This window comes from Chionomys nivalis, chromosome 22 (genome assembly GCF_950005125.1).
Source record: "Chionomys nivalis chromosome 22, mChiNiv1.1, whole genome shotgun sequence".
NCBI lineage: Eukaryota > Metazoa > Chordata > Mammalia > Rodentia > Cricetidae > Chionomys > Chionomys nivalis.
Window position 1 is genome coordinate 11,221,366 of NC_080107.1, and position 26,115 is coordinate 11,247,480.

Sequence of the window (26,115 nt, forward strand, 5' to 3'; positions counted from 1 at the left end):
GTCTAAAGCAACAAACAAACGAGAATTTAAGAAGAGCAAGTCCCAGCTATGCCAAAATTTTCTCTTCAAATGCATTATTAGCAGAGGAAGGCATCGGCTACTGAGACCGCTGTGCGCTGCTTGGCAGCTGTTATCATCAGGCCTTTGCCAAGGATTTTAATTTATTACTTAGCACTTACTAATCACCATCTTGTTAAGAGCGTTATCCATTATGTATGTGGAATGTTTCACTGGTCAAATGTTTGGGAAGGAGAATCTAACGTGAGGACAGGTCAGAACCTAAACCTCCAGCCTTCCACTGTCAATCACTGACATCATACAGAAACCCAAGCACCAGAGCAAGGATGACCAGAGGCTAGCACACACAAGTCCAGAAAAGAGAGCGCAAGAAAATGTTGGTGTCCATCCTAAAAGAGAGTCCAGCCAGAGGCTATAAGAAACAACTGGAGGACTGAGAGTGTGGCCTGCTGGACAGCGCGTGCCTGGCATGCCACAAGTCCTGGTGTATCCAAAAGAAGTGGGAGAGAGCTGGAGGGGGAGGAGCAGGAGCGGCAAGGAGGGGGAAAGATAATTTTCTTCTTCTTTCTTCTGAAGAGAGTATACAAATTAAATATTTTTGGAAAATTAAACTTAAAACACAGAGATGCACTTGGGTGGGTGGCAGGTGTGTATGTGTGTTGGGGGTATGCCACTAGATCTCTCTGTCTCTCTTCCCAGTGTGGCCATGATGACCAATCTCCTTTTTCTCCTTTTCACTATTACCTTGGCTCTCTTAATTGGCTTGTTAAGGCACAGGTTTGACCCCTAAATCCAGCAACAACATGATGACCACAGCAGGATGAAAAGAGACATTTGGAGGTGTCTTCTGCCCGTAGCAGTTGACCGCAGATGAAGAGGCAATGTCTCCAGAAGCCTCTGGAGTTATTTGACTTCTGTGGTATTATACTCTTTCTGCTTCATGTGGGACCAGCTGCTTTTTACCTCTCCTTAGTGAAGCAGGAAATGTTGGATTTTGTTTTGGATTCTTTTTTTTTTTTTGGTTTTTTTTTTTTTTTTTTTTCCGAGGCAGGGTTTCCCTGTGGTTTTGGAGCCTGTCCTGGAACTAGCTCTTGTAGACCAGGCTGGTCTCGAACTCACAGAGATCCGCCTGCCTCTGCCTCCCAAGTGCTGGGATTAAAGGCATGCGCCACCACTGCCCGGCATCTTGAGAAAGTCAGATCCTTTGAGTACCCCATTGTGAAGACCATGCCATGGGTGTGATTTTTTTTAACTATTTATTTATTTATTATGTATACAATATTCTGTCTGTGTGTATGCCTGAAGGCCAAAAGAGGGCAGCAGACCCCATTACAGATGGTTGTGAGCCACCATGTGGTTGCTGGGAATTGAACTCAGGACCTTTGGAAGAGCAGGCAATGCTCTTAACCTCTGAGCCATCTCTCCAGCCCCCCATGGGTGTGATTGAAACTTTGAGGCCCCTGGAAAACTGGAATAAGGGGGTCACTCCCATTCCCACCCCGCCCCATGCCTTCATCCTGTGACCTTATTAACTCTGAGACACCGAGCTCTGATGGAACGTCACTCCCTGGAACTCTGCCTAAAGGAATTCTGCCATCTTTAAACTACTTTCTAAAACTCAGGAGAGAAAAAAATTAGTAAATATTTGAGAACTTGTCGCAATGGAAGGTTTTTAAACTTCCTTCCAGCACTACATGGACATCACATGGTTTTCCAAACCATCTCTGAGCAGAAGGAAGATGGTACGCTTCAAAACAAAAATTTAAAAACCGCAGAAAATCTAGGTTTATAGTGAATTTAATGGATTTTCAATGAATTTCCATAAACTATTATGAAGAGTGAAGGTCAAATGTATTGCAAATAAAAAGTGTATTAATTATTAACAAGTATAAACATCTCAATCAAGTAAAGCATCTATATGAATTGTATATAATTACTGTCTGTATGAATGACACAAGAAAAAAGAAACATAATAGCCAGTGAAGAGATAAATAAGAAAGCTTGGCCCTTCTGAGAGCCAAAGAAAGATCTTTTTCAATAATAATCCACATACTCACTCACACATGCGCACACACACACACACACACACTCACATACACACATTTGAATATGTATTATAGCCATGCTGACTGAGGTAAATGTAACAGCTATGTTAAAACGTTTTTGGTAACAGAATGAAAGTCATTAAAAATAAACGCAATTAGGCCAAACTACGGCTCAAAGAATGCATAACAAAGGAAAGAAACATATTTATCAAGAATTAAAAGTGTGCACACTTTTCAAATTAGTATTGTTTTTCCAGAAATGCTTTCTAAAGAAGTAATTCTCAAACTATAGCCCAGGGACAGCCAAAGGCTCCCGGCATTCTCAGAAGACACAAAATCCCAAACTCCACAATAAAACCAGACGTGGCTTGCTTCCCTTCCTTTCCTCCCTTGCAGGGTACCATGGAGTTCCCCAGGGACTCTGATGTGAACCAACACAGGCACGGTTGTGCTGACAGCCACGAGACTGTGAGCTCCTAGGATGGGGTAAACTCGGGGTGATTTTGCACCTTATTTCCACAGCTATACACACAGGCACATGTATTTCATGAAGAGCCCCCATTCTCATTCAAGTCCTGACTGTCACTACCGCTTAAGTGTGACTTAAGCCTAGTTTGAGAGCAGACTGTGTGGAAGGAGGAAAAGGCATAGGAAACCCAACACAGAGTAATAGAGGACATTGGCAGAGCCTAACCCTGGGCAAAGACGCCAGCTGGGAGCACTCCAATATGAGCAGAGGGGCACCATGGACTGTCAAATCCCTCGGTGCAAAGGCAAGGTTGCTTGGAGACCCACAGCGAGCTTTTCCCACCTTCTCTAGAGTTTTCAGATGTCTATAGCTTAGGGCAGGCATAGGCATGGGAATTTTTTCTTTTTAAGCTTCCCTGGTGATTTGAATGTGGAACTAGAAAGATACCAAGAATTCTTCCCTTCCACGAAATATATTTTGATACACTACACACCGTTAGCTCATATTTTATCCTCTCCATCTGTAGGATTACGTTTGCAAGCCGCAGGGGAGGAAACACTAAAGCTCTGAACAGGTAACACACATAAGTAATAGACCAGCATCAGTCTTGACCGCCACAGTCAGTGCTCCAGGATGGAAGAGGAGAGAGAGGTTTCTATTTCACAGTGAGGGGCCCAGGGGCTGAAGAGCTCTGCAGAACCTCGTCTAGCAATGCTGGGTTTAGTCAAGGATAGATGAGCCAGACCACCAGATCCCATGAGCGACTTTAGAAAGTCAAGCTTACATTTACTGGGCTGGGCTAGGCTGCTCTAAACACTGAGGTCAGGGAGGTGAGGCTGGAGCAAGACTTCCTGAACTCAGAGGCCAGCACTGTGAACCCACTTCCTGCAGAGTCCTCCAGGATGCCAGATGCTCTCTGCCCAGGTACCCCAAGCCTGCTGTGGAATCGGGACCCGGCAGAGCAAGGTCACCACAGGACCAAGGGTTCTCTTAACATAATGAGCTTAACAAACCCTCTAGTCCCACCGCAAGCTAATTCTGGAAGACTCAAGTTCTTCACATTTTCTCACTCGAACTGCTTTTGCCTGAGGGACCATTAAACCTCAGAGCAGAGTGATCCAGATGAATTCAAACAGAAAACAAAAGCCAGTGTTTGGAAACACAGCACATGACCCCTACATGAGGTCCCTGAGAGGCCTGGTGGCCTCGCAGAGAAGGAGAACCCAAAGCTCTGAGCGACAACCTCAGAGAAAGGAGCCTGCCCTCTCCCTGGGGACAAGACAGCCTCCAACACTGTCATTTGGTTAACTGGTCCCAGTGCTCGAGGGAGGCTGAGTAACCGCCTACTTAGCCACACAAGAATTCACAAGCAAAGCCTTCTCGGTACAAAATGAGACCCTGGGCAGAAATCATTCTCCCCGCGCTCCTCTGTGGCCTTCTGCACACTTTCTCAGAGTACTTTCTGGGTTGCCTCTCTCAGAGTCTTTACAACACTATAACCCACAGGAATACAGTCAGAGTGGATTCTGCAACTCCACGTGGTGGGAACCAAGCACATCTGTTTGAATGTCACAGTCTCTTCTCTGAAGGGAGTTGAGTGGTTATTTAGAAGGGCATGCTGTCCAGGGGTTTAGCTAAGTGAGCGTGGAGGGTCCCTCGGATATCCTCTCTCAGGAGACAGGCTAGGAGGGGTATCAACAACATGGAGACAGACCACAGTCGTAAAGCATTTCACACTGGTCAACATAACCCTAAAAGACCCCATCAGAGCTGCGCACTGTCGAGATGAACATCTGCATGAGCCTAGGCCAGGCGGGGTGACTGCCGGTTGGTAACGGCACCCTACCAACTGGCCTACAGAGCAGCATCTGGGTATGCCTGGCACCTGCCAGCCAAGCCTTGATATGCTCAGGTCCCCTGAGAAACTTCTGAGAAACAGTAGGGTCACAACATGGGGAGCTGGTTGGGCTTCCTGTCATCAATAATGGAACAGGATTCCCATAAACAATAAGAATTTCATATAATCTGAGAGCTACCGGCAGAATACCTACTGGGCATTCAGAGAACAAAATACCGCCAGCCTCAATCTGTTTCCCTATCCAGGTTTGTTTTTAATGTATGCCATTCAAATACCTCTTGGGATAAACATATATAAATAAATTAGATACAATATATATAAACACATGTATCAATATTAAATATATATTTAATATTGATGTGTGCAATGTAATCCTGCCTACTTATGGACTGTAGCCTCAAGAAATGTATTAAAAATAATATGACTATCAGAAAAAAGATGAATCACCACTCACCCCACCCCCTAACACAGACAGCCACATACAAAGATGAAAGAAAACTATGGCCGTGCCTTGGGACATGTCTAGGTAGAAGATAATCAGAAAAACCAGACGCATTCTGGAGCAATTCCTCCAGTCAAACAAGAGCTGTGACATATACTATTCCCCCAGCCTCCCACCCTCACTAAAGAATCAAAGACCCTCTGACCTTGTAAAGCATGCATCCGTTGCTGGAGGTCTCAGACATTCAGTGAGTGGCCGGCCTTGATCTGAACAGCACAGGGGACCAGCATCACCAGCAGGTCCCTATTGAAATCCTACGGCCAGTCTCTGCAGCCACAGGGAGGGGGCGGTGCTGAACGGTCTGCAGGAAAACTTGGCCACTCACAGGTAGCAAAAGACTAACTTTTTTTTTTTTAAGTTTAGTTCACTCCTAATAACTTCACTCCTTTCTTCTCTGGATTTGAATCACCTCTGCCACTCCGTGGAGACACTTGAGAACTGAGGCGTGAGACCTTTGTGCTGGCATCAGGTCCGAGTCATCGGCGCCGGCTTCCGCTCGGTTTGAAAGAGTCAGAGCTGTGAGGAGAGAGACCAGGGGACCAGCCAACAGGATGTGTGTGGCTGGAGTTCCTGGCATGAAGTCTTGGCTTTCATGTTTATTTTTGGATGTATTTTTCTTGGGCCTTTGATGCAAATTTCTGGCCTGGGAAGTAACCCTACAGCAGAAAATCCAAAGTTGCTAAAAGTCAGCACGGGCCTCTGCCGCAGGAGAAGCAGGGTCCTCTGCTCCCAGGCTCCAGTGCTACCTAGGATGAAGGTGTGGATCTGGGGACAGACTCTTTCCCTTGACAACCATCTGAAATGCTGGTCCACTTACGCGAGAATAAAACAACCTGATGCGAACATGTGAATGGGACCACAAAACCTACCTGGATGACTCCTGACATCTGTGTTCCCAGTGACTGTGTTTTTGGTATCTGGCTTTCCTTTTCATGACAGTTGCAGACAGCTAGGGGCATCGAGCCGACTCAGGCAGGAGCGGGTAACTCCTGAAGGTATTGTTACAGTATGGCTTTTAACACATGTCAGCCAAAGACCAGCCTGCTGTCATGTCAACAATTCCCCATCTCACGGTGGCTCTGGAGATTATTAATGGAAAAACGCTTTGTCCCCTCTGAATGTAAAGGAGGCAGCGAAGAAAGATAGCTAAAAAGCTCTTCATAATTACCAATACTTCTGGTAGAATCTAAAAATCTAAAAAGCTCTTCATAATTACCAATACTTCTGGTAGAATCTTCTGGACAAAATTACCACTCTGGAAACTGGAATAGAGAGGCACAAATACCTTTCTCCAATCGCGTTTGTGGCTCTGAGAAATAGCCCTGTGGCAGATTGATTTCCTAAGACAGAAACACGTTCTTCTATTTATTTATTTTTATTTATTTAACTTTTGTTTTTTTCCAAGACAGGGTTTCTCTGGGTAGCCCTGGCTATCCTGGAACTCACTTTGTAGACCAGGCTGGCCTCAACTCAGAGATTCACCTGCGTCTGCCTCCTGAGCGCTGGGATTAGAGGTGTGTGCCGACACACCTGGATCTACTTATTATTCTTATCATTTAAAATGTATATCTCCTAAGACATGAAACAGCATTTTGGCTATTCCTGAAGCCACAGGCACAGCTGGGGGATAAACCCTGCCAGACACCACATCTCAGATATGCCCCTCTGGCCGAAATCAAATCATGGTAGTATACCATCAGCTGTGCGGTTAACAGCTACAGCTACATAGCTGCTTTCATGGAGAAGGCTCAATCTATAAGTTTAAAATACTGCCTTTATGTTTAAATGCTATGATTTCATTGCCATCTTTAAATTTTCAAAAATGTATTCATAAATATATATTACTTGAAAATGCTCAAATATGACTCACGGTAGAAGGAACAATTCCAGAGTGGTGTTTATGCACCTGAAAGGCTAGTAAGAGTGGTAGACTGCTGGATCTAGGGTGTCCACTGAGGTCTTTCCCAAATTCAATCAAGACGGCCTCTCTCGCCCACTTCTCCAAACACACACTACTCACTCATTGCTTTGGAGAGATCTCAAAACAAACCCCAAAGCATTCTCATAGAAATATAATATTAAATATGAAGAGGAAAATGAGATAACAGCCTATCACCATTATTCTTCTAAACCAGCGGCTCTCAACCTGTGGGTTGTGACCCTTTAGGGGTCAAAGAACCTCTCACAGGGTCACCTAAAACACCTGAAAACAGAGCTGTTTATATTATAATTTATAACAATAGTTACAGAGAAACAATGAAGTAATTTTATGGTTGGGGTCACCACAGCATGAGGAACTGTATTAAAGGGTCGCAGCATTGGGAAGGTTGAGAACGGTATTCTCATCAGAAACTCAGCCTGTAAGCGCTAAGAGAGTCACAGAACTGGATAATAAATCAGTTTTATATTTATTCCGAGAGCCACCATCCATCATAAATACCTACAATTTTGGATCAACTATTAATAATGGGTTTAAATTCCCAGACCTCCACTTAACTGCTTTGCCATTTAGCTTCCTTACAGAGCCTAAAAATGTCACCAGTGTAAAGGAGTTTAAGTTATAAATTATAGTTGTCTCAAGTAGTAAAAATGGCTGCCCAAGACTTCCAAATTAATTTTCTCCTGAATGGAATTCAGACATCTCACTGTCTCCTGTCACTCCAATCCTGTAGCCCTCTTTGCTAGCTTTCCCTTTGAGATATGACTGGAGACTCGGACGTTTTAGACCTTGGCTAAGGTGTCAAAGAAGCATGAGAAGAGGGCGCATTATTGACCCACTTGGAGTAAATTTCCCACAATTCCCTTCAGCTAAGAAAGCAAGAATGACTTTCCAATGGACCAACCCAGCATCCTCAAATCAAACCATAAATTGGAAGCTAAAACATCGGAAGAAAGGAGAATTACTTTTCCTTAGGAAGACCTAAGAAGGAACACTATGAAGCTTTCGAGCTGTTCCTTGGTTAGATGTTACGAAACATTTCTGGTCACAGCATGGCCATTTTAAAATATCCCAGAGCTGCCTATATGATTTAGAACATAAGAGACCACACAAAGCCAGGCGCCCTCACAGTGAAATTGAGCAGGATCCCAAAACCTCCCAGGAGCCCTGAGTGAGTATCTGCAGGAGCCTGGGGGACCCACCTTCCACCTGGGAAGGGTGGGGACTTCCGACCTCCGCTCAAATCCCAGGATGCAGCTGCTCGCACTGCTTCTCAGGCCGTGCCGGCCGCTGATGACTGAGAACCACAGTTTCAGTTTCTACAGCCTGAGTGGAGTTAACAGCTAATCTAAGAACCACAAGCTACATATAAGGCTTCTCACCATAAAACAGACCACCCATGTGGCATCTGCCCTCCCCCCAGTGACCAGATGAGAGTGACAAACATGCAAATTTAGAGCCAGACTGAGGTTCTCTCATTTTTAAGACCAGGAATGTCTGACCTCACCTCAGCTCTGTGCTCTGGACCTGGAGATGCCTTCTCGGAGACTCCCAGGTCAGCGACACCCCCACTTGCATCCTGGACTCCTTCCTCAAGTGTTTTCTAACAGATCCAACTTGGGGTTCAGTATGATGCTGGATAACAGAGCCACTTATCAGTACAAGGGGTGACTGGATGGCTAAATTATAAACTGTATTGTTTGACATAAGAAAAAAAGTATTTGGTTATCAAATGTTTTGCTCGCAGAGAATGCTGTATTTGCCACTGGTATATCCCGATATTCAGGGAATAGAAGCAAAGCACAGTGAAAACGATGCGCCCTATTCTGAAATGACACGGTTAATGGATGTGCCGTCTCCTCCAAATGACGAAGTGGCAGCCCTTGCTCTGAGAACAGATTCCTGCCAGTCTTGTTCACTGATGCCTGACACAGGGGGACTGCTTAGCATTTGTTGAATAAATAAGCCTTAAGGTAAGCATGGTTTAAGCTTTCCTGAGAAGCTACTTTAGACTTGTACGATTTCCCGGGATTATAGGCAGTGTGTCTGCACATGGATGCCCTTTAATAAAACCTTGATTAACAGACGGCTACACGAGAGGCTTACTGAATTTCACTTCAGATGGTTTAAGCACTGACTGAACACCTCACTCGCACCCCGAGCGTAGCTACACGAACAGGAAGCATCTGACTGTGTCCTCTGGGTACAAGTTTCTGGTCTCCTACCTGTAAAAGAAGTCGGGATTAAAAACATCTCCTCAGCCGGGCGGCGGTGGCGCATGCCTTTAATCCCAGCACTCGGGAGGCAGAGGCAGGCGGATCTCTGGGAGTTCAAGGCCAGCCTGGTCTACAAGAGCTAGTTCCAGGACAGGCTCCAAAGCTAAACCCTGTCTCGAAAAACCAAAAAATAAAATAAAATAAAAACATCTCCTCCTTTCAACTCGGAAGGGCTTTCTGGATCTCGTCCCCATCCCAGGGGACTAGAGCAATCAGAAGACAGAAGACGGGCTCTCAAGCTACCGATGAGGGGTCACCCACAGAACTGGAAGACACAGGCAAAGCTTTGGCGCAGTCATGACAGCCCTCGGGGTTAGTTCCCCCATTTAACGATTCGTCCCTGAGAGGCGTACCAACAGGAAACAGCCTGAGGTATGTAGATGGAACCTACCCAAGCAACAGACACGTGGCCAACAGGAGACAGCCATGACGAGCCTCCTGATGTACCCATCAGCAACCCCAGCACATTTTCTGGGAAACAAAGTATTTGACTTGACTGGGTTAACTTTAGCCCAAGCATCTCTTTACCAAAAGCCTGGGGAGAGCATCAACAAAGATAGCGTGAGAAACGGTCAGACAAATCTGGGGTGAGAGAAAACAGACCAGGCCTTTTAAAGAAGTCAGCGACAAGAGGAGGAGGAGGGAAAGAAAGGAGGGGAGACGAGACAGAGAGAGACACAGAGAAAGTTTTCATATCACAGTCAAATATAACACGCTTTGTTTTGATTTTCACCTGAGCCTGGTTTGAAAAAAAATACACATCTACAAAACATATTTTTGGAACAACTGAGGAAACATGAAGTCTACACCGGTTATTAGATGATTTCGGGATACTAGGTTCACTCTGTATGTACATAACACATAATGGCACTATGTGTTGTAGCAGGATGCTAATTTCCTTGAGATACATATTAAATACTCGGGATGAAATGTCATGATATCTCGGTAACATTAAAGAGGCCCAGAAGAAAAGCAAGATGAAGCAAATTCAGCTTTAGGTTAACTGCTGGGCTACATGTCCAGCAGCGAACACTCTTTGTATTATTATTTTGTCTGAAGAACAGTCCTACAGATTGTTTTAATCTTCATAGGCAGCGACTTCTCAAGAACTTCCCTCGCAGCCCTGTAGGCTCTCACTGAAACAAGTGTTCTGTATTTCCCCAGAGCTCCCCTCCCAGACTGATGTATGACTGGCCACAAACCGAACAACTACCGTGGTACATGGTACCTTTAGCCATGGCTTCCTTTCTTAAGTCAGTTCCCAAATTCCCATCACAAAAACAACTCACTCATTCGCCTGGAACCTGGTTCCTTCGGATTGACAGAGCGCCTTTGCCCACACATCCCGCATAAACCGACTTTTCACTTTCCCTTCCTAAAATACCCAAGCTTTGTCTCTGAACTTTACAGAGCTGTTGGAGCTCTTTAATATTTTCTAAGAGGAACATTTCAAACAAGCAACCCCACAATTTATTCACGGCCGCCGAGAATAAAGGTAACAGGCTTCCCCAGCAAGACCTTCCAAAGCTTTTGCCTGACTTTTAAGGTTGAGCGTCATCGCTCGCTCACCTGCAGGCTGGGCCCCGCCAGGAGCCAGTCATTTGTTTGTCTCAGGAGGGAGCTATTTGATTACACAAAATTCTTTTTCGGATCAAGTTCGAAATCTTAGCCACACTGGGACAAGTGGCGGAGCCTGCCAGCTCGATGGGTGGACTCCTGGACATACTGAGCCAGGGACAAAGACAAGGAGCCACCACAGGTTAAAATCCAAAGCTAAAGGACCTAAAAAGGAGTGAGAGCATAAAAAGATGCGAGGCTCGGCCAGGCCTTTATAAATGCTCTACCTGCCATGACTGCATATAAGATGATGTATTTCTCACACTTCCTGTAAATGAGCACTGTGCCCTAAGGGACGCTGGGAAGCATCGGCAAATGCACACGCCAACAGGCCCAGCGGCATTCATCCACTGCTGAGCAACCTATGCATTCTGAAGCTGGCAAATAACCAGACATCTTTACGGCCCCCCATTTTCCATACCTTATTACAGAGCACATCATTTTTAAAAGCATTTAAATGAACCAGATGTTAACCCCATTCATTCCACTTTCTCCGGGAATGTGTCAATAATGATTTTTAAAATGCAAAAGAAAATGTCAAAGTATTTTGTTCCCTGGCTAAGAATACATCCGTGGAATAGGAAAGAGAAAATTCATAAAACACTCTATGGTCATTCAAGAAATAATTATAAGGTATGTCAAACCACAGAAAATCGAGCAAGCACTAAATTAGCAACCAAAAAAAAGAAGGATGTCTTGTGTCAAAATGGCTTTTTCACTCACTCATTTGAAAAACAAGTTTTGAAAATTAAATTCCATCCACCAGCTCAGAACAGCACACATTAAGGCTTGACTGTTTGGCCATTATCCATGCGGCAGTACTCTCTCCCTCCCTCTCTCTCTTTCTCATTCTCTCAGCTGCATTAATTGACAGGAAGCCTTGGGGCTCACCTCCCATAGTGTCTTGAAGTCTTCCTGCTCAATGCGGAGGAGTTCACTGCTCTCTCTGGTAACGATGGTCGCATGGCGGGGCGTGTTGTCCAGTATGGACTCTCCAAAGGCTGTCCCGATCCCCAGGGTGCAGATGGTAACAGCATCCTGAGAAGCGTCCCCCCCAAAAAAAAGGTCATTAGAAAATTAAAGATGCAATGGATGAGAGACTAATTTTTCTTCAAATTAAAGTATAATTTGTAAAAAATAAGTACCCAATTCTTATTGTGTGGTTCAACTTATTTCAGTAAATATATACACTGATATAAATGATGTGTCATCAAGACTTACGAACCTTCTTTTACTCCTAAAGGTTCTCTGTATCCCTGATCCAGACAAGACCCCTCCCCATCAGAGGAAATCACAGCCCTGATGATTTCCATCCTCAGAAGGAAGTTTTGCCTGCTGGGGAACTTTACATAGAAAGAGACAGTAGGCACTGATCGGTGTCTGGCTTCTTCTGCTCAACGTAACATCTCTGAGTAACCCCCGTTCTCACACAGGTCAGTAGATGTGTATCCTCTTGGCGGTGAGTAGCTTTGCACCCCATTGCGTGGCCACGCTACCGTCTGCTCGTCCACTCTCATCCTGGGACCGCTGGGATCACTAGGAAGCATCTAGCTTGTGAATACTGTGAACACTGCTAATGGCAATAATCTGATCTTTTTAGAAAACTGCTGGTTGCTTTAAGAAATGAAGAACTGTTTACAGAAAGTGGACTGGGTCCTCTTGGTGGGCAGGAATGATTGCAATGTTCAGGAAATTGCAGCAGGACTAATACTGTACCTGGGGACCTGAAGCTCTGAGGAGTGAGCTCCCGGAGGCCCCTCAGGTCGGGCAGCAAAGAAACAGAATCAGATCTAAGTCCTTCCGACTGGAGATGCCAAGCTCTTTGTATCACACTGCCTCCTGCAGCCGGAACAGAGGAAGAGCAGCACCGGAGAAAGCACAGGGTAGCTGTTTATAAAAGATCCTGAGTCTGTGCTCAAGAAAGTGCTGAGGAAATTGTAAAAACGGATTCCTCTCCAGACGCAACATTGGTAAGAGCATTTATATTTGGTCCTAACTCCTTTCAAACAATGCAAAGAGCCACTCAGAACCATCCAGAGATGGATTCTGCAGACATTGGAAGCTAAGGAGACACACAAGGGTTACCCTCCAGCTTAGAAGATGCCCTTTTCCTTACACTCATCTAGCACAGAGTCATAGGCAAATATTATTCAGATCCAGCCAGTGGCTCTGCAGTCACATCTCTGAGACAAATGCACGCAAAAATCCAGGCCCTTAACCAGGCATTGGTGGCGCACGCCTTTAATCCCAGCACTTGGGAGGCAGAGGCAGGCGGATCTCTGTGAGCTCGAGACCAGCCTGGTCTACAAGAGCTAGTTCCAGGACAGGCTCCAAAACCACAGAGAAACCCTGTCTCGAAAAACACAACCCTGTCTGCCCTAGAATTCTCTCTGTAGTCCAGGCTGGCCTCAGATTCAGGAACACCCCCCCGCCCGCCTCTGCCTCTTGAGTGCTGGGGTTAAAGGTGGGCACCACCACGTCCCGGCTAGTGTTAAGACCTTTTAAGACTTGAGAGAGACCCATCGTGAGGACCGCAGCAAGAGTGTCGTGAAGACGTCAGTCACACAGGAACTAACTGGTGCTTCTGTAAGTTCTGTGACTGGCCATGGTCCTCACCTCCTCTCCTGATACAGGCAGTTTGTCACCAAAGCACACACAAATATGGACTGTGAAACTCAACATGACCTGTCTTCTTGGGCGAGTACGGCTCTTGTAATAAAGACACAGGATGGACCACTTGCTTTCCCTTGGAGCTTTCAATTTACCCAGGCCTAGTCATATTCCAAAACACGGTTGTGGTGGTATTGCTACCCACACTGCTCGGAATATTCCACTGAACAATAATGTCCACTGTAACAGGTGCCCAACCACCGCCCGAGTCCAAGGATCTGCCGTCAGCAGAAGTGACTGTGTGGCCAGCCCTTCCTAAATTCCCTCCTTTGTGCTTGATCCAGTCAAATCTAAAGACAGGGAGTCACAAATGGCAACAGCCAGTGGTACAGCACTTGTCTAGGATGCAAGAGGACCCTGAGGATTTGATCCAGCATGTCAGTCAAACTCCACACATGTTCTCATCTTGAAATTCAGGCTAGGAAATCTCTCCACATTGTTCGCAGCTCAAGACTTCAATTTCATCTGGTTCAAAACAATTTTTAGGTCAAACTTACTTAGGAATTGGAACGGATGTGGGAGGTATTGGCTAGGCACCGAGATAGTTGAGCCCAGGGAAACTGTAGGGCTCAGAAACCATTCGGACTTTCTAAAGGCTAAGCGATGTGTTTGCGGTCCACAGCTGCCTCTCCTTATTGACATGGGAGTCTGGGCTTCTTACAGGCTCAGGAGGAAACTGTCAAATGATATCACATCCAAATGTTCTCCCAAGCTTTGGGGTTAATAGGCTGTTGTGAACACGTGTTAGAAGACAAGATAAATGTGGGTAATTGTACAAGATTCTGTGTCCACACTCCAATCTCACTATATCCCACAGGTCAGCAGTCAAAGCCCGGACCCCTGTAGATGCCTCTGCATGTTGCCACGCATGTCTGTTTCTACATGCAACATGAGATTTCTTTAAAGCCAGCATGGAGGCTGCAGGTCTACTCCCATAGCCACACTTATCTCTCAGGAACCATTCAGGAGAGCATTTATGATGTCTGCTTGTCTCTGGATTGCTCACTGAGGTCACCTGAGAAGAAATGGTTTCGGTACCATAGAAAATGAAGCAAGCAGTCAGCACTGGCCAAAGAGCAGGGAAACACTGGATAAATGCCTTGTTCTGCATTAGCTTTGAGGACCTTTCTAATGAGAAGTAAAGAGTCAAGAATATAAACGACTTCAAGAGATGAAGGAGGGGTTAGCCAAGGCTGCTGGAGCCCTAACAGGTTACCTCTGCATGCTCTTAGTGAGTGAAAGTCTTAGGATCAGATTTCCCATTTGTTTAAAGACTTTGAAATTTTTACATTATATATATGCACATATGCATACACATATATATGTATATATATGTATATATATATATGGGAGGGGACCTCAGTCTAAACACAAAACCACTTCTGTGTTATATTTCCTCATGCACAGTCTGAAAACAACTCTATGCAGTATCCCTGACAAGTCCGTACACACACTGAGCTGTTTTGTGTAGACATGCGTGAGCACATGTGCACGGGGCTGTACAGGAGCACATGGGGGAGACCGAGGCGGGGTCTTTTGAGAAAGCTTTTCTCACTGAGCTCAGCACTCACCAGCTGACTAGGCCCGCTGGCTAGCGAGCTCCAGGGATCCACCTGTCTGCACCTCTCCTTGCCCCTGTCACGGCAGGGTTACAGAGGCCTGTGACCAAGCCAGCTTTGTCACGAGGGTACTGGAGACCTGAACGTGGGTCCTGGTGCCTCTGTGGCAGAGACTTTATTGAGTGAGCCATCACTCCATTCCCTGAACCGTGTTTGAACTGCCTGCCATACGGGATCAGATACAGAAGCTTCCATTCCTAGCACTCCAAAGTTTCAGAACTTGAACCGTTTAGGGTTTTGAGGTTAGGAGTGCTATGATCCTGCACTATTGTCACCACTATCATCGTTTCACAAGCTAGACAAACCCAGACTCAAAGATGTCCAACGTCCTGCCCAAATCAGGCCAGTGATAGGAAGAACCGAGACCAGAAACTAGTCGATCTCTTCGCCAAGATACACACGGCCTGTTCCTTCTGATCCTTGTAAAAACATACTGATGTGTCATTTGACAACACAGGCCGTCTGTAGCCCATGGCCTGCCTGGTAGGCAGTTATTCTGTGGGGAGCATTCCGAGTCAGCCGTGTGCTGAGGTCCAGCTCCCCGCTGGGTCTGCTTCCTGTCTAGTTAGGGTTCTTTTTTTTTTTTTTTTTTTTGGATTTTTTGAGACAGGGTTTCTCCGTAGCTTTTGGTTCCTGTCCTGGAACTAGCTCTTGTAGACCAGGCTGGCCTCGAACTCACAGAGATCCGCCTGCCTCTGCCTCCTGAGTGCTGGGATTAAAGGCGTGCGCCACCACCGCCCGGCTAGTTAGGGTTCTTGACGCTGTGATGACACACTATAACCAGAAGCCACTGGGGCAGAATTTGTGTCATTCACAGTCCCATATAACAGTTCATCACTGAAAGCAGTGAGGGCAGGAACTCAAACAGGGTGGGTACCTAGAGGCAGGAACTGATGCAGAGGCCACAGAGGGATGCTGCCTACTGCCTTGCTCCCTCTGGCTTATTCAGCCTGCTTTCTTATATGACCCAGGACTATCAGCCCAGAGGTGGGCCCTCCCCCATCTATCATTAATTAATAAAATACCTTACAGGCTTGCCTACAGTCCAATCTTATGGAGGGTTTTTTTTTTTTTTTTAATTTGGGTTCTTCCTCTCAGGTGAGTATAGCCTGTATCAAGTCAGCATAAAACTGTTCACATGGACCTCAGTCTGAGGATACCAGTAACTAAATCTGTCATACAAATCTGCAGCTGTCTCAGATGCTGGTACAAAGGCAAAAGATGTTAGCAAGCCTCTGGTGACAGACACCAATCGCCCGGCAAAGGAGGTCCACACGGAGTCATACAAAGGTGAATCAGAAGAGGCCTGAGTCTTGGAAGGCCTAGATTACACATCCTCCTCCACAGCTTTGGGCAATATGTTCCCAGAATCCTCAGTGAAATAGCCACACTCGCCTTTAATAAGATTGATAGCGGAGTACATTTTTAAACATTTATTTGGGGGGACAGTTGCCATGACACACGTACCACAGCACACAGGTGGGGGTCAGTGTGTCTACTTGGGGGAGTTGGTTATCTCTTTCTACCACGTGGGCTTCAGGACTTGAACTCAAATAGTCAGGCTTGGCAGCAATCCCCTTGGCCGGCTGAGCCATCCTGCCAGAATTAAATAGGAATAAACAATATAAAGGAAACTGTAATTCCTCAGTCAGTCACATTACCACACATGTATAGGTTTTCTCCACTCCTAAAAAGCAAATTATATTTTTGCTATTATTTAAACAACAGCGAATCTCTATAGTCATGTTGTATTAAGCTTCATCTAATGACGGCTTTCAACACTGAAATTCCAAGTTTCTCTGTCCCTCCAGTCTGGATGTCAAGTGGTTTGAATGATCCGCAAAACACTTGAGCTCTCTGGGGGAGCGTGTATTCAAAGGAACCCTTCTGGCAATCCTGCCGTAAATCAAAGAATCCTTTTGTACTGCGTCTAATCACCCCTAATTTATCTGCTTTGTGTGTCTGCATTATGGGAAACTCACATCTTAAAGCGGGCATTCTCACTAGAGCCATTTCAAGTTTGTTTCCTGGGTACAGTATGCAAATAGGGGTGGGGCGAGGAAAGCCAGGGTTACGGGGTCGCAAGCAGTTAAGATCGCTGTCCGAGCTAGGAAACTCGGGCCTGGCAGATGTTCTGGGGGTCTCAGAGTAACTTAACCGATACATAGATCTGGGAACTGTCGGCGTGAACACATGGAGGCTTCCTTTTCTTGTTCCTTTAATTGTTCTGTAATGTCGAAGAGTTATCAGGTATTAGGCCGAGTGTGGTGGCTCATGCTTCTCAACCACACACATAGGAAGCAGAGGCAGGTAGATCTCTGAGAGTCTGAGACCAGTCTAGTCTACTGTATAGTAGGGCCCAGACTAGCCAGGGCTATATAGTAAGACCTAGATGAGAAAACAAAAACCAAACCAAACAAACAAAGTACAACCAAAATCCACCCCCCCCCCAAAAAAAGAGTTATGGGGTCTTTTAGTTATTCAGACTTCATTCATTTCCGTATTAGTAAGTCAAGAATTAATAATCTCATTTGTGTTGGGTTATCTTTAAATATGTAGATAGACTCAGAAGCATAGATTCTTACAAAGCAAATGTTTTTACAGTGTTCACTTTCAACCTATAGGAGACACTTTGCCATTAAGTTCCAGAACGCTTGCATTTAGCTCGTGAGCTTGAATCTGCTCTTGGAACTTATTGAGTCCTCTAAGCATGCTTTTAAGTAATAAAGTTGAATGGAACCCAATTTCAGAGTCAGTCAAGGCATCCAACTGTACGTGTGTCAAAAGGATTTACTGCCAAGCAGGAAGGCAAATACTTCAAGTCCAATGTGTTCTCTGGCAAACAGCTACAGCGAGGCCGGTTCCTTTCAGAGCATGTCCCTGGCGTCGGCTTCTCAGCCAGCTGAGGAACATCAGACAAGCAGCTGGGGAGAGCTTGCAGAGGATAAACAGGAGTGGGCATTTCTAACCAATCAGGAGGCCACACACACTGAGCGAGCGCCGGTCTCACCAGTACTGTGCCGCCCAGACAAAGAATACAGAGCAACAAAACTATGTCAGGTGAGTTGCTAAGTCGATTAAAAAGCTCTCTTCCTAAAAAATATCTCAGCCACAGCCAGAGCACAGGCAGGAGTCGGCATGACAACCGATTGCTGACAGCTTGGCACCGTTCACATCTTCTGGGTGGGCCCCCTCAAACCTCTTCAGAAATGTGCCTGATAAATGTCTCCCCGAAATGGTGATGTCACCGAAAACAAAAACAAGGTGGAAGAACTGAGTGATGAACTGGGGGAGGGGAGGAGAGATTGACTTGTGCGTCAAATTTGATAAACGAAAATGCCATCCTCGAAGGCATCTTTGTTGTAAAGGCAAAGGCAGGGACGACTAAAGGTTCGCTATTTGACCTTAGGAGAGAACAATAAGAGTGCTTTTTTCTAAAACCAGGGTAAAATTTGCCAGATAATGGCGCAATGACAGATGAGGGGGTGGGGTGAAGAGAAGACCAAGGCCAAGTGCAGCCCTGATTCTCTGCTCCCAGTGAAATGGCTAAAAATTAAACTCCTGCCGTTTCAAATACGGAGCTGTTTTTCCTGCTTTTCGTGTTCTAACACTGCCCTCTTGTGACCAATATCAGCATTGCAGGCATGGCAGCCTGCAGCTCTCCATTCTAGGCAAAGGACTTTTTATTAGTCACCAGAAAGCACAGGGACCCTGCTCTCTCCAAAGTTTTGAACTAAGTGCTTTATATACATCGGCTCATTAAAGCAGAACCTGTTGGCCTCCGTTTACAGGTTTCTAATTGCACATACTCATACCCAACCAAGTTCCACTAGGAGACCTCAGGGACCTCGGGACTTAGCTGCTGGGTTTGCTCAAATAAAGGCAATAGTGAGGTAAGTGTCACAAAGAAGCACAGGCTTCACGACCACTATTCTCTGTGTTTGAAACATGAAATTCTGTCAACAGTCTATAGGAACTGGTATGGTTAAACATTTGTTACAGTTTGGATGCTTCTAGATTAGTTTAAAAAATAACACATGTTCTTAGGATTTAGATATACCATAGTCTCCCCACCTACAAATCTGCAGGGAAAAACAAGACCTTACACACACACACACAAACACACACACATACACATTATGCACGCACAAGTTGGGTGCAGTTGTCTGATGTAGTGAGTTTTATAAGCCTACTTAAGGTTTATTATGATTTCTTGTTTTTTAATTGTTTTTATTGGTCTATATTTTTTCTCAGCTTCCCTCCCCACTCCCTTTCTACCTTCTCCCATGATCCCCACACTCCCAATTTACTCAGGAGATCTGGCCTTTTTCTACTTCCCATGGGGATTAGATCCATGTATGTCTCTTTTAGGGTCCTCTTTGCTGTCTAGGTTCTCTGGGACTGTGAATTGTAGCCTGGTTTTTCTTTGCTTTATGCCTAAAAGCCACTTATGGTGAGTACATATTATATTTGTCTTTCTGGGTCTGGGTGACCTCATTCAATATGTTTCCTAGATCCATCCATTTGCCCACAAATTTCAAGATGCCATTATTTTTTACTGTGCAGTACTCCATTGTATAAATGACCATGGCTTCTTTATTCTTTCTTTGGTGGAGGGGCATTAGGGTTGTTTCTGGCTGTGACAAACAAAGCTGCTATGAGCATAATTGAGCACATGTCCTTGTGGTACAATTGAGCATCCTTTCGGTATATACCCACAAGTGGTATTGCTGGGTCTTGAGGTAGGTTGTTTCCTAATTTTCTGAGAAATAGCCATACTGACTTTCAAAATAGCTGTACCAGTTTTCACTCCTACAAGCAATGGAGGAGTGTTCCCTTTATCCCACATCCTCTCCAGCATAAGCTGTCATCAGTACTTTTGATCTTGGTCATTCTTACAGGTGTAAGATGAAATCTCAGAGTTGTTTTGATTTGCATTTCTACCTAAACTGAGAACTCTCAGCAGATTTCTTGTTTATAACACATTATACTGTTCGCTTCTAGCCCTGACCCATTAACATATTAATGAAAAACACATTCCTATAGTTCACCCGAGTGGGACTTCCCAGCCCAAGTAAGCAGACCTGAAAGTACCTGAGGTTCTGGGGCTTGATTTTGGTGATGGGCCCTTGAGGTCCCTGGAGGTACAGACAGGTATCCCTGAGGAACTGGAAAGGCTAGTCCTCAACAAGATCCCCATGGCCAAGCAGAACTCTTCATGAATATGTGAGCCATGGTGGGACTCCATTGGCCAATGATGCTGCCTGTAGGCATGCCCCCTTTGTTTGTTGGTCATAGTTTTATGCCAAAGTCGAAAGGCTGCCTGAGAAGCTAAGAGACACGCCTCTGACACTGTGTATTTCAGTGAGCCTGGGTTTTGTTGGATGGCAAGAGGGTTAAACATGGTGTATTCCAAGACAGAAGTGAGGGTGTGCAGGTCTCTGGAAGTTCCTCAGCACAGGATGAACAGAAGCCACTCTGCATTTCCCAGAATTCGTAAGGCAAACATGGTTTCAAGGTAGCCATGTAGAAATGAGAGCAAGAGCTTCAGCTCCTCGGGGAAGGTCTCTGGATGGCGAATCATGTCCCTGCCATCCCATCCAGGGGCTTTCTCCCTCCATCCAGGCTGCTCTGGAAGCCTTGGTCTGGCGGAACTCTGCTGCCCAGAAAGCAAGGCTGCAGAAGGAGGGTGTGTCTCTGGGGTCCAGCAGGGAAAGGAAAAATGCAATCGATTGAGAAGTAAGCTGTGCAGCTCTCAACAGGATTTGGGGTCCTTTAGAGACAGAGTGAGGTTGTTGGCAGAAGTTCCTACCTTTCCCTCCCTACCTGCACCCCCCACTCTCTTTCAGGTGGCTGTTAAGGTGATCAGTGGGACCGAGCCTGTGCTGGGAGGTAAGCCATCCCGTGGCCTGAACCCCAGTGGCCTGTCTTCATCCTCCTCACAAGCAAAGGGCCTGAAACTGGAAGACCCACCCATCCCCTGAATAATTTTCAGTTTTCTACAATGTGGAACTAGTGGATTTCTTACGGTGATCTCAGGTATCTGTGATTGACTGAGCAACCATGAACGCACACTGCCCCTAGATCTCCTGGAGACTGCTGAGGAACTTTTGGACACTTCGAAAGGCCGCACATGTTGACTAAAATTGACAATGGCAAAGAAAGGACACAGGGATGACAGGAATCCTGGTGGCCTCTAGCTCTTCAGCTTCCCACTCTGTCATCCTAAGGAGACCATGCTTTCTCTACGGACAGGCATGGCACAGCACACAGGGGTCAGCCTACGGAGACAAGCCAATGTTAGGGACAGGCCCTGTGAACAGTGAGGGTTCCCACCACTTGTGTGGGGGACAACACCAATGAAAAGCGAGTACGACCTATATCCTAGAGCCCAAGAGCTCAATACAATCTATCTACACCATACGGTGACGAAGACGCTGCTGGGATCTTAAGATAATGAGCATGGCTGAGAGTGATGGAAAGGAGAAATGACGTGGAGGATGCTCGGGAAGGTGAGAGGAGCTTATGAGGAAAATAGAATATTTATATATGCATCCTTAACTCCCCATCACTACATAAAATAGGGTAACTTTCACTTTAAAAAGGTATCAAATCAACAATACCCAATACATGTATAGCATAAGTAATACTTTGTCAGAACTTGGGCCCATCCCTTGGAGACATCACGGCCCACTTCTTCACCCAAGTCAAGGTCCTTCCTTTCCCCAGCTGCCCACACAACCCGTTAGCATCCCTTCTCGTAAATTCGCCTCTGCCCTGTAGCCTGCTGTCTGTCCCTCAGCTTTCTCCCTTTGTCTACCTCACTCCAACCTGGGTGTCCTGTGGAACGCTGGGCCACGCTGGTTTAACTGCATGTCACTAGATCTACGAGGTGTTCAAGAAAGAGAAGGTGGGTGTGGAGTGAGGGACCAGGGCTCTGGGATGGCATCACATGCAAAGGAGTGGCTGGAAGAGCCAAGGGGAAGCTGCTGCTTCCAACAACGGTGATCCTAGCTACCCTCACTTCTATTCTTCCCTCTTCCCATCCTGTGGGCATTCCTATGTGATGTGGGATTGCCCTCTGTCTGCTGTGAGTATGTTTTATTGCCATTGGTTAATAAAGAAGCTGCTTTTGGCCAATGGCTTAACAGAGTAAAGCCAGGTAGAAAATCTAACAGAGATGGAGAAAGTAGGCGGAGTCGAGGAGGCGCCCTGTAGGGGCCGAAGGAAACAGACAGACCCTGGAACTTTACCTGGTAAGCCACAGCCTTGTGGTGATACACAGATTAGTCGAAATGGGTTGATTTAAGATGTAAGAATTAAGCCGGGCGGTGGTGGCGCACGCCTTTAATCCCAGCACTCGGGAGGCAGAGGCAGGCGGATCTCTGTGAGTTCGAGACCAGCCTGGTCTACAAGAGCTAGTTCCAGGACAGGCTCCAAAACCACAGAGAAACCCTGTCTCGAAAAACCAAAAAAAAAAAAAAAGATGTAAGAATTAGTTAATAAAAAGCCTAAGCTAATAGCCAAGCAGTGTTGCAATTAATATAGTTTATGAGTGATTATTTTGGGTCTGGTAGCCGGGAAAGGAACGAGCGGCCTCCAACTACAATTATGGTCCAGGACTATAAGCCCCAGCATCACAGGGAACTGACTGCCACACCTAACGGGCATCAGCACATCAGTGGGATCAAATGAATCCCACCAGAACTCTCAAGAAAACAAGTGTGTGTAGGGAGTAGCCCTTGAGATGGGCAGAGGATGCTCAGTGCACAGCTGCCAGTAGGTGGCGCTCCTGAACCAGAAGTCAGTCTTGCTCTTTGCTTACCATTCTGGTCCAGAAAGCAGCTAAAGCACCCACACACAAGGGCTGGAACTCGGGGTGCATTGGGGAACTTGTCTTTGTGCCCTTTCTGACATAGTGAAAAGACAGACAAGCAGCAGAGAGAAGGTCTTATAGAAAGAAAATGGAGACGCAGGCTTGCAGAGAAAGGCTGCCCTCTGCTCTCGCGATAACTTGAGCCTGAACAGCGTTCTGCTCGATCCTCTCTGTTTTCCTTCAGCCCTTATAACCGGTTCTCCTTCTCTTTCACCACGTCCCACCCCTCACCCTCCACCTACTGTGGGGCAGCGGGAAGAATGGAAACTTTGGACGAATTCAGACCTGAATCCAAAGTTGATTCACACCTCTGTGGCCCCAGGAGAGTTCAGGGCCCTGTGACCAGGTCTATGGTACACCAGCATCTAAATGCTGAAGATGAGGCCGGTCGTGCACACAGGTGTAAGGGATAGAGTGCTATAACAGATTTTCTGGGCAAACCTAGTGGTGATTTGCTCGGGGAAACACTAGATGTTGTAAAGGCTTCTTGGATGTGATTAATATTACAGTAAGTAAAATAAGTAAAATTTAAATCTATTCCTTTTTATGTGTTAGTTGAGGGGGACACAGCATACCACAGGACACATGGGGAGGTCAGAAGACCGCTCTGTGGAATTCAATCCCTCCTTCCCCCTTTTGCAGAGGTCCCAGAGAACAAACTGGGTACTCCAGGCTTGTACAATGAGCATTTTTACCAGCTGAGCCAACTTCCTACCCATAAATAAACTTCAGAGAAAGTAAATTACCTTTCCCGATGTAGGTGGGCCTTACCCCAACCAGCTGACAATCTTTAGAACAAATCTGTTCCCCCTAGAAGAGAGAAGGGTCCAGCCTCCATGCTCAAGAAGGCAGCCCCAGCCCTTATCTCCACCCCTCCACCTTCACACCCCCCACCTTCCCCACCCCCCCAGCAGCTGCCCTAGGCATTGAGGTTTGCCAAGCCCCACGATCCTGGGAGCCAACTTGTTAAAATCAATCCCTCTCTCTGCCTCGCTGTCTCTGTCCTCCCTTCCTCTTTCTGACTTCCACTGGCTTCTCTTTCACTGACAGGGCACTGTTCTACCAAGCTAAGCAACCGTGTCAGCCCATCACGGCTGTTACTGCTGATCACTCCCTTGGGTGCGGCTGCCCTTTCTTCCTTTCCTCCCTCCTCCTTAACCCTCACTTTCTTCTTTCCTTCCCTGTCTCTTTTCAGCTGCTCTCCTTCCTCCATCGAGACATAGTCAGGGCCAAATCAAAGAGCAAGAAGGATCAACAAATGACCCTCTTCAATGTCCTCCCCGTCCTCTCCGTCCTCCCCATCCTCCCCGTCCTCCCTCTGGCACATCTATGCAGAAGGCCCCCAGGCAGGATGAGCACCAAGAAGCTCTAAGCAGAGACATGCACGGGTATCTGTCAGGACAGCAGCTACAGTGGGACAATGTGTGTGTGTGTGTGTGTGTGTGTGGTTGTGTGTGTGTGTGTGTGGTTGTGTGTGTGTGGGTGTGTGTGTGTCAGGACAATAGCTACAGTGGGACAATATGTGTGTGTGTGGTTGTGTGTGTGTTTGTGTGTGTGTGTGTGTGGTTGTGTGTGTGTCAGGACAGCAGCTACAGTGGGACAATATGGCAGCTTGGTGTGTGTGTGTGTGTGACAGAGAGAGAGAGAGAGAGAAGAGGGTGATATTTTATCATTTTGCTTTCTTCTTCTTGGAGTCTTCTATAGTTCAGGATGCCCCTAAATTCTCACATACCTCAGCATGACCTTGACCTCCCGATCCCCCTGACTCCACCTACGGTTATGTACACTGCATCCCACTCATATGGTACTAGGAATAAATCCTGGGATTCCCGCAAGCCAGGCAAGCTCTCTAGCAACCGAGATATATCCCTAGCCCTCTTCATGTTTCTTTTCGGTCAAACACAGAGTATAGTTTTACAGCATGTCACCAGGTGCTGGACCACGTGTGTGTGAATCCTAGCTCCCTTAACTTCAACATATACTACATCACTCAGGCTAAGATGTTTAACCACTTGGGGGTTAGTTTCCTCATCCGTGAAGAGAAAACGGGAATACAAACTAATTCCTGAGTCCTATGGGGTTCTAAGAGTAAAGCAAGACCTACTAAGTGCTTAGACTATTGCCTACCAGGGGTGACGTTGCAAACAATTCAGCTGTTTCCAGATCCAATGGGAAACTGAAGCAGCTGATAAAAGTCAAAGCCCTCTCTGAAATCCAAGGAAAACGAGTCCTGAGAGAAAATAGGAGACAAGCCAACACAGCTGGGAGCTGCGGACTGCAGGCCACGTCTGGTGGATTGTCTGCACTGCCACACTCGGGAAATGCCTGTGGGGCAAGGGTGACGTGGGCACCAGAGGGAGAGAAACCATGCACAGCAGTGGACCTGACACAGGAAACCAACTGGGTTCCAAACCCCATGCCACCATCAGTCTTTTCGGATGCCACTTGCAGATCTGAGAGGGTGACTGTGGGCTGGAGAGATGGCTCTGTGGTTAAGAGCACTTGTTGCCCTTTCAGAGGACCTGGGTTCATTTCCCAGCACCCACACGGTGGCTCACAACCATGGATAACTCTAGTTCCAGGGGATCTGATGCCCTCTTTTGATTTCTTCCAGTATCAGGCAAGCATGGGGTACACAGGCTTACATGCAGAAAACACACACACTCACACACACAATAAATATATAAATAAATCTTATTTAAGGAAAAAAGAGAGAGAGAATGATTGCCCACAAGTCCCTACAAAATGTAAATCTCAAATTTAGAATAACAAAGATTTTCCCATTTGAAGTGTGCTGCCAAAAAGGGTTCAGAAACTGTCTTAACTTATACATTTAGTGTGTGTGTGTGTGTGTGTGTGTGTGTGTGTGTGTGTGTGTGTGTAGGCCAGAGGTTTAAATGTTGGGTGTCTTCCTCCATTGGACTCCACCTTATTCACTGAGCCAGGGTCTCTTACTGAATCTGGAACCCATCAAGTCACTGGCCAATATGCTCCAGTGACTGGCTTGTCTCTGCCTCCCTCTGGGAACTGTAGATGTATATGGCTATACCAGGCTTTTAAGTGAATGCTGGGCCTCCAAACCTGGGTCCTTGTATCTATAGAGCAGACATTTTCCTGACTGAGCCATCACCCTGACCTAGCAAAGAGAGGCTGTGAAGGGCACCTGTGTCAGCCACCCTCCCTGCATCTCCAGCTCCTAGGAGGCCCATGAGGGTCAGTGATACAC

The 26,115-nt window shown here is 46.3% G+C and overlaps 1 protein-coding gene across 2 annotated transcripts in view; it reads right to left on the bottom strand.

The window, feature by feature from the left end:
- Positions 1-26,115, bottom strand: part of Rapgef4 (Rap guanine nucleotide exchange factor 4) — a 260,347-nt gene that overhangs the window by 192,118 nt on the left and 42,114 nt on the right. For both annotated transcript variants that reach the window (XM_057754500.1, XM_057754498.1), the window contains exon 4: positions 11,616-11,762. In XM_057754500.1, the coding sequence (XP_057610483.1) occupies positions 11,616-11,762 (147 nt within the window). The remainder of the gene's footprint in view (positions 1-11,615; positions 11,763-26,115) is intronic.